We start from the raw sequence: 17198 nt of genomic DNA on the forward strand, positions 1-17198 counted from the left end.
CTGAGATTTCACAAAAATGTTCTAAATTACATAAGCATATCCTAATTTAGTATAGAGTCTTAATTAGCTAATCGGAGACAATGCGTAAAACCGTAATAACCATATTTTAATCCTGGCTTGGTTTAAAGACTATCCATGGACTAACGATGAACTAAAGCTATGTTATTCAGAGACATTTTTCTAAAATGGTTTAAATTTGATATCCAAAGAGACTGAGGAAATTAAAACCTTCGGGTGGTATTATTCATTATAGGATCTTACATTTAACACGTTAAACGCCATGACGGTCATCGCTGACCGACAATTCAAAATTTAATAAATAATATTCTAATATTAAAAATTAAAAATTTTAAGATTGTGAAAAAAGAAAAATATATCTATATATTACTTTTATATATACAATAGTGTCCGGGATTTTTTGGAGACGAAAAATTGTAAAGATTAATCAGATCAAATCATGGGAAAAAAAGTCAAGTACTGTTTTTGCAAAAATTGCAATAATTGTTAAGTTTGAACCCTGAATCTTGAACTTGTCGCTAAGCACAATAGCCTATCATAAAATTGTAAATTAGGTCATTCTGAACAAAAAAGTCCTTTACCATTTTGCAAATAAATACGCAAATTTTCAAGTTATCGATTGAAAGAGCTTCTAGATATAGTCATCTTCAATCATTAATAACTTAATAATTATTGCGATTTTTACAAAATGATACTTGATTTTTCTTCTCAGTTTGACTTGATTAATCTTCATAATTGTTCGTTTCCAAAAAATCCCGGACACCCTGTACATGTTCGGCGCTTAACGTGTGAATCTTAAAATCTTCAGATACTTTGTAGCCAATGCAGTCACCAGGGAATTGTCAAAGCACGATTTTTGAGACTCATATCTACATTTTAAAACTTTTTTTCATATGTAACAGTAAAACTATTCTCAGTGGATGCATCAAATAAAATACAACAAAGTAAGAAGGCTGCTAATTGGACCGCAGAGAAGAAAAGTTTCCTGACGAATTCGATATTAAAAAGAAAGGACATTATCGAGAAAAGATGTACGAACACGATAAAACTAAACAAGAATATTGGAAGGAAATTCTTGATGGTATCAATAGATATGTCAGGGCGTATATATATTATACGTTTGTAGCAGTCTAAAGGTTAAATCAACTTTAGATTACAGGTAGTTTAAATTTAAGCTGGGTTTGATACAAGATTAAATCATAAAAAACGTCTCTAAATGCAAATGTCGCTAGTCTCTTCTTATATTGTTGCTAGACTACGACTAAACCAAGATTATTTTGTCTCTGAATAGCATTCTCAGTGTACAAATGTTAACAGAATCTCCGGAGTAGAATTCTTAGCGTGAATTTGGTTTTCACTGGAGAAGAGAGAAAACGTCTTTCTCTCTTCCGCCAACTTTAAAGTACGAAAATTCACATCATAGATGAAATAATTCTCATGCTACCTGAGATTTAACAAAAATCTTCTAAATTATATGAATATATCCCAATTAGTGCAAGGTCAGAGACAATGTGTAAAACCGTCATAATCTTATTCCAGTCCTGGCTTAGTGGGTCCTTCGATAGTCTAAAGATTATCCATGAACTGACGACAAAATTTACATCATAGATGAAATAGTTTCTCATGCCATTTGAGATTTACGCCGTCTGCTTTCATGTGTACGAAGGTATAGAAGCAAACGTCTACTTACTTTAGTCTAACCACAGTTCTGACTGTCCCGTCGACGAGGATCTTCCTGACTAGATTGAAGTCGCCCACAAAGATGGAGCCGTCCGGCGCAGTGGCCAAGGCAACGGGTGCCAAGAGACGCTGCTTGGAAGCCTGTCCATCGCATTCGTAACAATCCAAGGGCCTCTGATGGCCGTCTCCCATCGTGGTGAGAATGACCCTCGGCTTGTGCTTGAGATAAATGTTCGATCCGTCTCCCTTCTGCAAGATGCCTTCGTGGAAGTTGTACCTATGATGAATGTCCAAGTTCCAGCCGCCGACCTCCGAGATGGACATGTCGTGGCCGCTCAGCTTCGTGGTCTGCACGTCCCAGATGATGTCCTTGCAGTCGCTGTACTCGTAGCCGACCTTCACCATCGCGGTGGTGACGCCGTAGACGCGCTGGCGGTAAACGTTCAGCCGGTTCCACGCGTAGGTGAACTTGATCACGGGGTCGGCCTCGAAGGTCTTCTCGAAGAGTATGCCCTCGATCGTGATTCTCAGGTGTATCAGGTTCAAGGTGGCCGGTATGGACTCCGGGGTGAGCTGCAGCTGTATGGTGGAAAGATAACCGGCCGCTCTGGAGCTGTGGTACACCAAGTTCAGTCCCGTGCCGGGGATCTGCAGGCTCTCCTGTATGACCTGCGATTCCGCCAATATGGCACTCTTGTCCGGGCAGGCACCTTGAAAGCCGTGCTTCCAGGTCGCCAGGACGACCGGCTTCATGATATCGTAGTCGTGAGCCGTGCACGCATGCGGGACGTGAAGCGGTGGCTTTTCCTCGGCGGTGCTCATGACGATCTTATCGATGATGACGACCTGGCGCGAAAGAAACAGACCACGTTCTCATTATTCTCGACGCGGTCTCCCCAGGCTCAGCGTGACCTCTAGACGCGGCCGGGGTCGGCGAGCAAAATTCCCTGCCGGCGCCCGAGGCTCTCTCGAGCGTTTCACGTCGTGAGAGACCGTCGGCGAGTTCGCTTAGTTGGAGCTAGTTCGGCCGGCTCGTCAGTTGAAAAGTTACGTGCAGCAGGGCGATTAATTCAAATTTATGCTCACCTCGTTCCAAGGTACGAAGACGATGTGGCTCTGCGGCTTGAAGGGCGACCTGCCGAACTGCAAAGTTACGGCACCGCCGCCGTTCACCAGCAGATCGAACCAGCCGTCGTCTCGCGTCAGGGTGAAGCCCTCGAGCGGGGTGCTGGTGCTGACTCGCACTCCCATCAGGCCCGTGCCGAGGTGCGTGACTACGCGACCGCGTACCACCGCCGACCGGCTGTTAGAAAATGATTGTGATGTTTAGACGATTGTACGAAGGCCCGCGAGCCGGTCGCGCGAGAGAGAGAGAGAGAGAGAGAGAGAGAGAGAGAGAGAGAGAGAAAGAGAGAGAGTCTAGATTACTTCTTCGTGTGCCTCGTGTGTGTCATACGCTACCAACAAAACAAATCTCTATTCTCTAGGCTAATCTCAATCTACGAGTAATACGTAATTTACTGTTCACACTTGGCGTTCACAACGTTCTTCTCCCCGGCTGAGAACGTCGACGAAAAGATGCTGTCACTTGATGAAGTCTAACATGATCGACGTGAGAGATGCTTTTATACTTTCATCTTCGCCCTCCGCGTCTTTTCTTTTCTCCTTTTCGCGCGTAAGGGCGAGCAGAGATTCGCCGTTTATTTTGTCAGAGCCCGAGGCAAAAACCTATGTCATACAAATGCTCAAAAGATAGGCGTAGCATTTGTAGCATTCCTTCATTCCATAATATATTAGAAAAGCCAGTGCTCCAAAAGCTGCTTTTTGAGCAAATACAACTTTAGAGCACTTATGAGTGCTCAAAATTCTACTTTCTTGTCCAAAATTTCATGCTCCACGTGCACTATGTGCTCCATATGCTGCTGATGATAAAAGTTACAAATGCTCCTTGTGCTCAAAATTTTGGTATCGCACATTTCGTTCCCGAGGGGGAGAAGAGCCAGAAAAATACAGCCAAGTTTACTTATATGCTTATTTTTACTTATATGCTGTTCTATTGAAGCTAGAGATACCACATTTACAAAAAGGAAATAGTAATAATTAATTAAAATTTTTTTTAATATTTGATAAATGTGGTAGTTCCTACTCAATAGAATAGATAGACATAAGCAAAAATATTAAACTCGACTGTATTTTCTAGCCTTCCCTCCTCGAGAACGAAAGATTTATTGTGTGTAATAATGAATTGCTCAGTTGAAGTTTTTAAATGATAAATTTATTTATTGTAAAATATTTTATAATAAGAACAAATTTTATTACATAGTGTGATATGTGTTTTGATTCTCTTTTTCAATATAATTTATGTTCAATTCTGGATTCGAAAATTGAGAAATAGAAATAGACATAGAATGATGATTGTTCATAATTATTGAAAACCGATGATTGCTGTGTAAATTCTCTGAAACATTGAGCAATAAAGTTTTTAAATTGTGGATTATCAAATGACATCTGAGATGGTCCCAAAGGGTTTGAAAAAGAAATCAAATTTGAGTTGTGGTATGGGAGCGGTTGTGTCTGAAAATTTAAATTTGTTGGAGTTAGCTGGTCACTTTGATTCCAAGATACTGATGACGGTGTGAGAATGGGAAGAGGTTGAGGTGTAGATGTAAAATGTTCTGTAATCGATGTATTATTCTGAGACGCTGATAATGAAGGAATTGAGTCGAGTTGAAGTGGTTGGTCATGTGAGGAACTCTGCTGCTGTGGAAGTAAATCACTTGTACTGCGGTCTGAATCATTTTTTTCAGTACTTGAAAAATGAAAAATGAAGTAGAATAGAAATATATATATATATATATATATGTATGTATATATGTATGTCTGTATGTATGTATGTATGTATGTACGTATCTATGTAGAATCTACGAAAGAAATATAAATTAAAATTTTATTTGTTAAACTGAAACCAAATAAAATGTAAAATATAAAATCTTAAATAAAATATTAATTCTTTATTAATCTTTTTAACGAGGAGCATTTTGAACATTTATAATTAAAGTAGCATTTAGAACATTCATCTCTCTTTCCGCGCAAGAGCTCTTGTATGCTACAAAATATGACAAGGACAAATATGACTTGGATGACACGTCTGACAGCAACTTATGAGCTGATTATAACTTGGAGCATTGAAAATATGACGCGGAGCATTCGCAAATAGAAAAGAACAATGGAATTGAGCATGTATCGCATTTAATAATGACTCGTGTGACTTAGATTTTTGCCTCGGGAGACCTGAGAACGCGACCAGAGGAGATCGCGGACGAGATCGATATTACCGGCGATGAATTTGCGGACGTTTTCTTCAATTTCAATTAATCCCGCTTTTCATCCTCGTCGCTGATTACAACGCGTCGCTTCTTTTTCTTTCTTTTTTTTTCTCTTTTTTCAAATGAAACTTTTTCTCGCTAAGGCGACGAGACAAAGGCGGGCTACGTAGGAGATTCCTCGGGTAATGCCTTGTCGAAGGTCCGCAGAGTACTTTAAAAATAGACCGTGGGATTGATTCGTAGTTGTCATCGGCGATCAGATCGATATATCGGCGGCGACGGGGGAGAATCGCTATAATTAAACGCAAAGTGCACTTATCGGGCGTTTAAAGAGACAGAAGCAATTGAGGTAAAATTGCATCAGGGGGTAATGTGCGTCCATTTACATGTGACAGAATCCTTTCACCGTTTAATAAGTATCTCGATATCGGGCATCGATGGCCATTGCATATGCAAATTCGTCATACATATTCAATGCGATGTACTTTCGCCAATTTTGCTTCTCAGTGCTAAAGAGGAACCGCCGGTAGCCGATCGCTGCGCGCGCGGATAAACGCCTGCGGGATGTCATCGTCATACATCGTCGCTGCTACTTTTGCTCGCTCCGATCGACGACACAAACTTTGTATCTCTCTGTCAGACTGCAGTCGCCGTCTTGGGACGGGCAACGGGATACAGCGGGCGACAGTTAGATCTTTACAGTCAGTGCCTCTTTGGCACTGGAGCATCGATCGAGGATATAGATTGCTACTTATATACCTATACAGTCGATATACATACACATATATATATATATGTGTATATATATATATATATACACATGTATACACATACATACACACGAATAACACAAAGTCGGAAGCTCAACGTAAAAGGCACGAAACACAACGTAGGAATCAAAAGGTAACTGAACCATGCAACGAGAAAGTGTTGAACAACAATGGAGGACAAAGTGCGAGCTCGAACGATCGTGGAATGCGTTCCAACTGTCGAGATAGACTCTCAGAGCGCGCACCGCACCAGCCGCAACATCTCCATTGATCTGTCTCCTTTTCCTTCTTTTTCCTTGTCTTTTTTTTTGTTCTTCTTCTTGTCCGTCGCATCTCGTCGCGCTTCTCAAGTTGACGCCGAGAGCTACGGGATTAAAGGAGAGCGTGAGAGAGACGCGCGCGGTTCTCGTGCCCGTCACGCGCTCATTAATCCTCGATATCTGTCTTGCCGTCAGCTTGGAGCCGACGGATATTATGAGCGAGATCTCGTGGAATCTCGCGGCTCGGCCGGCGCGCGATCTCCGAGGAGAGACCTGCTGGGATTCGAGGCGAATCAAATCGAGGGAGGTTCAGCAGTGTTCTCTCGGGCGCAGTCGAAGCCGCACACGCACGACTCGCCGCGATTCGGATGCAGGACGTACTTTTATTATGTACACATATACGTGAGAGATATACGACAAATGCACGAAAATATTATCAAACAGCAGCAGGTTCTTTGTTACCGCTACGGTAGGATCTCGTTAGGGATCCTCGTTCATTAATCGAGCTTCATCGGCGTCTGGTTTTTCTTACCTTGTGTTGAAGTGATTCCAGAACATACTGACCGGGCAGCACGGATAAAACAGAGCCGTGTTAAAATGATGTGATTAAAGGCGAAACTGGAGGAGGCGGGAAAGGGAGCTGGGCCAAGACGACGGAGGGTAGGCGAGGGAAGGGGGAGTAGGACTAGGGTGGCTAGGGCGGGCGGTCGGCAGAAAAAGAAAAGAGCGAAGGATTTCCAGGGTCGGGGTTGAAAATATATAGAGGAGTCTGAGGAAAACTTTGTCCGCTTTTACAAAGAATTTCGATACGTCGGCGTCGGGATTACTAGAATTTGTGCTCGGTCCCCTTCTCCGATGGACGTCGGGGAGAAAAAAACAACTGTCCGGTTATTGTATCCCTTTCCTCTCCCACTCTTAGCCGGCATGATGAGCGAAAAGCTCGAGGCTTAAACATGGACTCACACATTCACGCAAGCTCCACTCGGACGGACATGAGAAAGAGAGAGAAAGAGAGAGGGAAAAAAAGAGAGAGAGAGAGAGAGAGAGAGAGAGAGAGAGAGAGAGAGAGAATCGAATGAACGGGGTTGTATGGATATTGATATATACACAGTCTGTCCCAGATCCAATGAGACTGGTCTAAAAAAAATATAAAGCGTTTATTATTTTGATTTTTTATTCTTGTTTATTCAAAATAGTCTCCTTCTGAGTCAATACAGCGCTGGAAACGTTCAACAAATTTTTCGAAACATTTTTTATACTAATCGGTTGGAATGGCCTTTAGTATGGCGGTCGAAGTCTTTTGGATGACCGGGATGGTATCGAAACGATTTCCTTTCATCGCCAATTTCAGTTTGAGAAATAGCCAGAAGTCGCACGGAGCCAAATCAGGTGAATACGGTGGATGATCGATAACAATGATGTCTTTGCAATGCTGAACTCGCCGATCTTTTTGGTCGTCTGTCAGAGTGTGTGGCACGAAGCGCGCACAGACCTTCCGTTTGCCCAAATCTTCGGTCAAAATTCGATAGACTGTGCTTTTCGGTATCCCAGTTTCCTCTTCGATGAGTCTCGCAGACACACAGCGGTCGCTTCGACCGTACACATTTTTTAGCGTTTCGTACGTTTCTGCACCACTTTTACCCAATTGAAAACAGAATTTAATATTCGCTCCATGTTGGTTTTCGACCGACGTACACAAAGTGACTTTACATAAAATGTCAAACCACAGTGAAATATCAACCGAATTCGCTCAAATTTTGAGGTTAAGTAGATGAAGGGTGAACATTCACCTACCATCATTCACTCATAAATGTCGCTGCGCTAAGAACTTTGATGGAACCAGTCTCATCGTATCTGGGACAGACTGTGCAGATAGGTCGTAAAGAACTTCGATACGAAGATTGTGGTAGATAGAGAGAAGTATCGTGAAAAATAGGAAGAGAGAAGGAGAGAGATGGTGAGAGAGAAGAGAGAAAGAGAGTGAGTGAGAGGTACATGGAAGCGAGGGGGCTGAAAGGGGTCGAGGGGGCGGGGGGTCAGTGCAGGGCACACGCTCGCGCACACGTACGTACAAAACATATGTAGAAAACTGTTGGGATGTGATTTCACACGGGTCACAACAACGCAGATATAATATTCAAATCTATGTATGCATCCTCGTGTCTGTATGTACTGTCGGTAAACACGTGTACTGAGAGAGAGATGTACAAGGGGAACGGGGGGGTATGCGTGTGTCTTGTAATGCGCGCAGGCAGCTAAAGATTTAGCGGGTCCCAACGGCGCGAGCGCTGGGACCCTTCTTTCTGTGTTGCAGCTCGCGCTTCTTCCCGCATTAAAAATAGAGATCGATCGGGCTCTTTGGCCGACTAATCTTTCAAACGATCGGTCCCCGGCTCGAGTCAAAGGGACCATATTTGTATTAATAACCTTTAGTCGTCCCGTCGAGCATGCAACTTTCTCGACCTTCAGGATTTACGGCCCGTACAGAGGCCTCCGCAGATTCGCCGTTATCTTGCTTTCCACATACGGATCCTTTGTTCAACGCGCAGCATGTGACTAATGATAGATCGTTAACAGAAGCGCGTCGATAGAGAGAGAGAGAGAGAGAGAAAGAGGGAGGAGGGTCGATTGGCGACTTGTATCGAGAAAGCGGAGAATTTCGCAAGACAAGCTGCGGCACGATCGAGCTGTAAATAATAAAGTTCCGTTCCTCCCGAGAATTTCTGAGGGATCTTGCTTCAACTGGATTTTATTACTCGAGGCTATTAGTTCTTTTTTTTTCGAGATAACGAGTTGGCTGTAAGCGACTTCTCCTCGACAAGAAGCGATCAAAAATTGTTCCAAAAGTCTGTAGATGGAGAGAAACACACGGCGAATCTGGTGAGGTCGTGTACAGTGTTAATGATCGGTGTGTTTATAGATAGAATTTGCTGCCATTCTCTCGTGATTGCGCATGTTTTTGAGAGTCGATTTTCCTATATCTCAACTTCTTTACTCAGAGACACGCAGACTGTAGAGACGCAACATCGACATCGGGACGGACAATTTTCACTAACGATTTTTGAGCAAACGCGGAGACGACGAGGACCATCACGACGACATTGGTCGCAAGGACGAGAGGGGAAAGTCTCGCGGCGGCTGACGGCGAACTTACCTCTCGTTGAAGGTCTCCTGACGAGCGTAGTTCTGCAGACTGCCCTCGTCGATTAGGAACTTCATTCTCTCGAAGAAGGAGGCGGTGATGGCGGGTGGCTGCTTCCGCAGCAATATATCGATTGGTTTAGGCGCCGAGACGCACAGCTGGCTGCTACGGCATATATGATTCGAGCAACATTCCGGATCGGCGCAATCGATGAGACCGTCTGAAAGAGGCACATTAATTTTTCTGTTATGCAAAATTCCCGAGAAGAAAGAAAAAAGATATACCTACGAGGGGATGTCTTCGATATCAACTGATCTGGTCTCTCTTTCTCTCTTAAGAATTAAAAACTTGTGTGAGAAATTGTTAACTGCTCTCTCACACAAATAGACATTCCATGTTCTAAGAGAAATACAGTCATTTAAAATTACTAGGAGTGTGATTTAGCGCTTGAGTGTCTTTTTTCTCAAAAACTGATTTACTTGAACAAGAAATGAACGAATATCTTGATCAAATTATTTTTCCGTCGTTTTCTACAATTTTTTCCCATCTTTCTGGCAAGAGATGGATTTCGCGATGATAAAAAGATACTTCTTTTGAATTGATCCAATTTTCAACAAATTTGGCATTTTTTCAAAGTTATGAAAGTGTGTATCCTCTAGAACATGTTGGATCGACCGGAACAAGTGATAATCGGATGGAGCAATGTCTGGAGAATACGCAAGATACTTGCGTAAGGGAAGACTTTCCATTCCAGTTCTAATAACGTTTGCTTCACTGATAATGTAACATGAAATCGAGCATTGTCGCAAAGAAGGATCACCTTGCGTCGTTTACTCGCTATTGCTGATCGTTTTTGCTCCAATGCTCGCTTCAATTTGTATTGAATATATTTGTTACGTCGACAACGATCAGCGGTAACAGTTTCAGTTGGATTTAACATTTCATAGTACACAACCCTTTCTTGATCCCGCCAAATACACAGCAATACCTTTGAACCGTGAATATCCGCGCCTCAAAGTGGAAGTTGGCCTGGTTGGCCTGGATATATCCATGATTTTTTTCGTTTGGGATTATCGAAATAGATCCATTTTTCATCCCCAATAACAATTCAATACAAAAAAAAATCCCTTCATTTTTTGTCTGGCGATTAACGAAATGCAAATGTTCAATCGGTTCGCAATGGCATTTTCCGATAATTGATGTGGAACCCATTTTCTTCTTTGTGAATCTTTCCCATATCATGTAAACATTTAGTAACTGTTATGCGGTCAACATTTAATACTCTGACAAGATCTGAAGTGGATTGTGCTGGATTGTCGTCCAATAATGCTTGCAAATCTGCATTTTCGAGCTTTTTTGCTTGTCCCGGGCGATCTTCGTCGTTAACATTAAAATCGCTACTTTTGAATCGTCTAAACCAATACTCACATGTCTTAATTAATGGAGCAACATCATCATAAATTTCTATCAGAATTCTTTAACTTTCAGCCGCTGTTTTTTCTGATTAAAAAACAAGATCAACGCGTGTCGAAAATGCTCTTTAGAAAGCTTTATTTTTAACATGATGTTGACACGATTTTTATCGCGTCTATTGTTAATAAATGACTAAATATCATGAATTAATATTAAAGCATTAAGAAACAACGGCTGCTGTGATTGGAATGTCTTCGACAAAACTGGCATCTCTAGCGTCATCTCTTGCAAAACCCTGAAAACCAAATCACACTCCTAATACAATTCGAGCTCGTCTCATATCCTCTTGAATCGATTCCGCAAGTTTCAAACCAAACGAATCGAGACGTTTGATTCCCATATTCCATTCGCGATGAATAGCGATCACAGCAGCCTCTCTGTGTGGGAGTTTACTCCCTCAACACCGCGGTAATATTCGCAAGTCGTCTTTCATAGAAATTCGAGAAGCAATTTGTCAATAAGTCGAGAGAGCGGGGATCAATATCGAGGGTGCGCGTTCGCGTGGAAACGCGGTACCTTTATCGTTGTCTCGTCCATCGCTGCAGTTCTGCTCCAAGAGCACGTTGCAATCCTTGCCGTCCCAGCCGTCGTAGCACTGGCACTCCCACTGCGCGTCGTTCGACACCCTGCACTGGCCATGGCTGGAACAGGAATTCGGGCAACCCTCCATCGTGCAGTGTTTTCCGTTCCATCCGGTGACGCACAGACACGTGCCGTTCTTGCATTGTCCGTGCTCGTTGCAGCGAGGATCGCATTGCTTCAGATTGCACAGCTCGCCGGACCAGCCCGGCGAGCAGTCGCAGGCGTTGTCCACGCAGTGTCCGTGAGGGCCGCAATCGAGATCGCACAGTTCTGAAACAGAGCGAGGCGGTTAGCGCAAAGGACGACTATCCGAGTTGCTCGGAAATACAGGGGGGGGATGTGTTAATCTCGAAGCGACACACTCAGAAGCCGGGAGAGCAAAGCGGTGGTCGTGTGACGACGAGTCTACGGACGAAGCTATGAGAAGAAGAGGGATCTAGAGAAGTGGACTGTTAGTTGATCGGTAGTCTTAGTCGTAAGAATTACTTTGTTTTCGCGAGTACCGGCCGCCACCTAGGGACCTGGAAACACAGGAGTCGTCGTCAGTACGTCGGACGCGCGAACGCACGGTCGATATTTATCGCGTCGACTCGGCTAATTCTTTCAAGGTATCTCAATATAGCCCGCTGCTCAATTTATTTGCGGCTTTCGCGCAATCGACATCCCGAGCGCGGCCTCTTCTTATTGACTTTCGAGATCGATACTGTTGATTGCGCATCTCTATGCAGAGACGAGATCATTTATTCGATATTTCCCTTTGAGCCGACTCAGCATCGCGGCCACGGCGATCGCGCAACAATGAGAGCTCCTGGACTCTAAATCGACAGATTCGCCGATGGAAATTATTGTCGAACGTAGCAACGGCGATGAACAAACGCGGAGAAGCGATTTTCTTTCTAGCGCCGATGGATTATTTCGTGCACTCTGCGCGAACGCAAGAATTGTTTCGTACGTAAAGTACAAAGTGACTTGTGCTTGAAAAAAGAAAAATATTTGACACAGAATAAATACAAGAGATGGAAAAGTCTCATATAATACGAGGCGCGCACATTTCTGAAGCGACGCTTTGCATTTTTTCTCAATTCTCTCTCTAACCTGAAGATTTTCAGCCGTTGGTGCGCGCGAGATTTATACACCGCGTTCTCTCTCCCTCCCGGAGAGAAACGCAAGGTACAACTCGGCCCACCGACTCGTCCCTTTACCTTTCGAGCAATCGTCGCCGGACCACATGGACTCGCAGAGGCAGGTCTGCGTCTCCAGATCGAAGTTGCCGTGTCCGCTGCAGTCCGGTAGGCACTGCAGCGCCTCCTTGTCCATCTGGCTGCAGTCGGCGCCCTTCCAGCCCTTCTTGCAGATGCACGTGCCCTCGGCGCAGAAACCGTGACCTGAGCAGGTCGGGTGCGGACAGTCGACCTCCTCGCAGTACTTGCCCTTGTAGCCGCGCACGCAGTTGCACTTGCCGTTGGTGCAGTGGCCGTGGCCATTGCAGTCGGGTACCTCGCACTCGTCGTGCCGCAGGGAGCACTCCTTGCCCTTCCAGCCGGGATTGCACTGGCACTCGCCGTTTATGTACTCGCCTAGATCGGACAACGACCGCTTATCATTCAACGGGGCCGACGGAAATTATCCGCGCGCACTCGCGTGTGCAACCCGGATTGAAAAATTAATAGGGCCTCATTATTTTTCTCTAACATTAGTCGGGTCCTAGTCGAGATAAAAAGACAAGAGCCCCACAAGATGTGTAACAAATGGTTTAACGGGTCCTTATAAGGCAATATTATGAAGAAATATTTTTATTATTGCTTGAGTAAAAATATTCCTTCTTTCCATTCCAACAAATTTAGACTGTAATTTCTTTATTTCTTTATAACCTTGCTAGTATACAACAAGAATTTTTTATTTTAAAAATATAGCATACTTTACAATAAAATATAGCGTTCTTTATATATAAAAATCCTGCTACTGTTTTTGTTAAAGTGTGCTCCAAAACGAAGGCAATACTAGAAAAATCCTTGAAAGAGACTAATGAATATGGCAACTAATAAAATTTGTTTTTAATCGCGGTATAATTAAGAAATCTTTACAAGAACCAGATAGAGCGTACCTACTAAAACAATACTAAACTATGACAATTTTATTACACGCTTCAGATTTTATTAATTTTCTATAACAAAACTTGATTTTATATATCCAAAGCATTCTTAAAAGATCCTTCTAAAGTCCACATTAGTTTTCCATATTAATACGTTATTTCGTAAAATCTAAAGCATGCCTAATAAATTCTCCTAAGGCCCTTCTCAGCTTTCCCCGTCAAAGCCTTATTTATTAAATCTAAGGCACTCTTAATAAATCCTTCTAAGGCTCTTATCAGTTTTTCTTATCAAAGCCTTATTTCGTAAAATCTAAAGTATCCCTAAACGATCCATCTCAGGGCCTGATGTGATAATAATGAGGCGTCCCATTTTAGGGCATCCTACTTTCAGCTTTTGGGGCCATCGGGGCCTTATGATTCATGAGGATGACAATTTTTTGCTCGGGAAGTTGCTCCCACGGAGACTTTCGGTGATTAAAACTAGCGCGATGCAGCGGCAGCGACGGCCGCCGAGCGCGCTCGCTGCAACCCGATCGCGGCGGGAATACTCGCGTTTCAAGTTATCAGATCGGCAAAGTCATAGAGACATATCGAGTTATTATTGTTGTATTTTTCCCTTCGAGTCACTTACTCGAATCACGAGTGTTTTACTCGATGAGTAAATACATGCAAACGCACGACCTTCCGTTCCGCAAGAGCGCTAGGATGCTCTTGTCGAAACGGTGAGGGGAGGAAGAGGGACGGGAGAGGAGATTGACGAGAGAGAAAGAGGAAAAGAGAGAAGAGAGAGAGAGAGAGAGAGAGAGAGAGAGAGAGAGAGAGAGAGAGAGAGAGAGAGAGAGAGAGAGGGAGAGGGAGGATATAATCGGTACCAAGCACCAGGAAATATGTACCGCGGCTGTTTGCAAAAGCGCAATAGCGAAACGAGTGAAATGTAATCGGCTTTGATTTCTATTTAAAAGAAATCGATACATAAACGAAGCCGTAAAAAAACCAGACTTGGTTTTTTTAATCGGTGGAAATAAAAAAAACCTCCCCTTGCCCTCCGCCGCCGCCGCCGCCGACCGATCGTTGCGTCTTTCTATTTCAATAGGATTTTAATCAAACCCCCCCCGGTGGTAACCAATAACCGATTTTTGAAGTTTATTAAAATTCCGATATGGATTTCAATTTAATGTTATTTTAAACGAATGGCCGAATCCTATTAGCGCGGCTTTCTCTCGATATTCCTTCGGTGCTCAATGAGAGCGCATAATAATACACCGCGAATGGACGCGATCATATGGAAGGAGGGGGAAGAAAGAAGTGTATAAATTATTCAGCAGAGCCGCGCCACTTGTGTAATCAGTTGAAACACGAAGAAGCCGCTGGTCGTCGATACGTTTTTTCGCCGCGCTTCTCCCCCTTCCCCTCCTCCTCCTCCTCCTCCACCACCCTACCCCGAGCACCGGAACGCGACGCTGCGCATTTCCCAAGCTCGCCTACCTCTCTGGCTGCAGAGGACGGGGCAGACGCTCTCGCTGCAGTCCTCGCCGCCGAAACCGGGGTTGCACTGGCAGTGACCGAGAAGACATTCGCCCTTGCCGCTGCAGCCGTTCGGGCAGTTGTGCGTCATGTCCTCGGCGATCACGGCGGTGAACGAGACCTCGTGGGGATCCCCGTCGTCGTTGTAGAGCGAGAGGAACCAGTGGCCCGGCTCCATGTATTGCGTCACCTCTTTCTTAATCGAGGGCTGCCGAAGCAATCGATATTGATTAAACCGTCCGAGTACACACATACGCACGTATACACATTTATATTAGGAGTGTGATGTTAGTTTTAAGAGTTTTGCAAAAGATGGCACTAATGTCAGTTTTATCAAAAACATTCCAATCACAGCTGTTGTTTCTTGATGCTTTAATATCAATCCATTAATATTAACGATATTTAGTCATTTACTATCAATGGATGCAGTAAAAATCGTGTTAATACCATCATGAAAATGGAGCTTCCTGAAGAACATTTTTAATCAGAAGAACACGGCGGCTGAAGGTCACAGAATTCCGATAGAAACTTATGGTGATGTTGCTTCATCAATTAAAACTTGTGAATATTAATTTAGATGATTCAAAAGTGGTGATCTTAATTTTAACGGCAAAGATCGCTCAGGACAACGGGAAGAAGCTTGAAAATGCAGATTTACAAGCATTATTGGATGAAAATCCAGCATGATCCACTTTAAAACTTGCCAGAGCATTAAATATTGAACGGTTACTAAACGTTTACATAAAATGGGAAAGATTTACAAAGAAAGAAAATGGGTTCCACATCAATTATCGGAAAATGCCATTGCGAACCGATTGAACATTTGCATTTCGTTAATCGCCAGACAAAAAATGAAAAGATTTTTTTTATACCGAATTGTTACTGGGGACGAAAAATGGATCTGTTTCGATAATCCCAAACGAAAAAAATCATGGATTGATCCAGACCAACTGGCAACATCCACTTCGAGGCGCAATATTTACGGTTCAAAGGTATTACTGTGTATTTGGCAGGATCAAGAAGGTGTTGTGCACTATGAACTGTTGAATCCGAATGAAACTGTCACCGCTGGTTGTTATCGACAACAATTATACAAATTGAAGCGAGCATTGGACCAAAAACGATCAAGTTGCGAGTAAACGACGCAAAGTGATCCTTCTTCACGAAAATGCTCGACTTCATGTTGCATTATCAGTGAAGCAATAACACTGTTGGAGCTGGAATGGAAAGTCTTATTGCACCTCGTGTATTCTCCAGACACTGCTCTATCCGATTATCACTTGTCCCGGTCGATGCAACATCCTCTACATACTTTCCATAACTTGGAACAGGTGCGAAAATTTGTTGAAGATTGGATCAAAAGAAGAATCTTTTTATCATCGCGGAATCCATCTCTTGCCAGAAAGATGGGAAAAAGTTGTAGAAAATGAAGGAAAATATTGTGATCAAGGTATTCGTTCATTATCTTGTTTAAGTAAATCAGGTTCAGAGAAAGAAACCCTCAAAACCAAGTCACGCTCCCAATATATTCACTACTCATTATCTGCTAGGGGGCGGGTAAAAAAATGAAAAAAAAAAAATACGTCCACACCCGACGTCAGACTACGCTACGTTAAGATGATAGAAATAAAAGATGGGACGGTGGCACATACAATGACACTAACATGAGACGCCCTGGTGGTCCGCGCCTTGAAGCCGCTGAGGACCTCCAGAAGGTCGTACTGCGTGTGCGTGGGCAGCGCGTTCCTCCTGGCGTACACGCCGATGCTGGCACCGCGCGGGATGCTGTAGTCGAAGCGCACGTAGGCGGCCTCCGATTGGTAGAACTGCATGTTCCAGTAGCCGTACGGTGGTATCTCCTTGCTGAGTTTCTGTCCTAGGCTGACTTGAGCGAAGGTCGTGCCGTCAGGTGGGAAGGACCTCGCTGGGAAAGTTCGCGCACCTGCGGGACCACGTCCAGCGATCAGTAAGGACCTTAAATCGATCTCGGATTCGCGTCGGCTGATGCGTCCGGGTCAACGTTAGTCATTTTAGTGCAACTGGCAAAGTCGCCTATTTGCAGCCACGGAAGATTCGTAAGGTGCCAATGCCGCGACAAGTCTGGACATTCTTTTCGGTTTGACTTTTGAATTTGTTGACCTTGTGTTGGACTTTGTATTCGTACTCTTTCATCGACCTTCTTATTATTTTGATCTTCATATACAAATAATTAAATTTGTAACATGGAATACATATTGGATTGCTCGATAAGTTTGTACGGATTTCTGCAAAGGGTTAAAAGGTCGGCACTTTTATAGCTGGGCGTAACTTTATTCGCTAATGTGTCTTAGC

The 17198-nt window shown here is 43.6% G+C and overlaps 1 protein-coding gene across 7 annotated transcripts in view; it reads right to left on the minus strand.

Annotated features, from left to right (window-relative positions):
• Ten-m (teneurin transmembrane protein Ten-m) overlaps positions 1-17198 on the minus strand; it is a 787615-nt gene that overhangs the window by 15363 nt on the left and 755054 nt on the right. For 4 of the 7 annotated variants that reach the window (XM_025303695.1, XM_025303697.1, XM_025303698.1 and 1 more), the window contains 7 exons: positions 16520-16809; positions 14829-15075; positions 12454-12828; positions 11186-11521; positions 9209-9416; positions 2785-3001; positions 1709-2544 (listed from right to left, as the gene is read on the minus strand). In XM_025303695.1, the coding sequence (XP_025159480.1) occupies positions 1709-2544; positions 2785-3001; positions 9209-9416; positions 11186-11521; positions 12454-12828; positions 14829-15075; positions 16520-16809 (2509 nt within the window). Of the gene's footprint in view, positions 1-1708; positions 2545-2784; positions 3002-6586; positions 6614-9208; positions 9417-11185; positions 11522-12453; positions 12829-14828; positions 15076-16519; positions 16810-17198 lie in introns of all 7 variants that reach the window. The other 3 variants (XM_025303700.1, XM_025303699.1, XM_025303701.1) reach the window with 3 other exon arrangements.

Source organism: Harpegnathos saltator, unplaced genomic scaffold (assembly GCF_003227715.2).
Source record: "Harpegnathos saltator strain DR-91 unplaced genomic scaffold, Hsal_v8.6 scaffold562, whole genome shotgun sequence".
Lineage (NCBI taxonomy): Eukaryota > Metazoa > Arthropoda > Insecta > Hymenoptera > Formicidae > Harpegnathos > Harpegnathos saltator.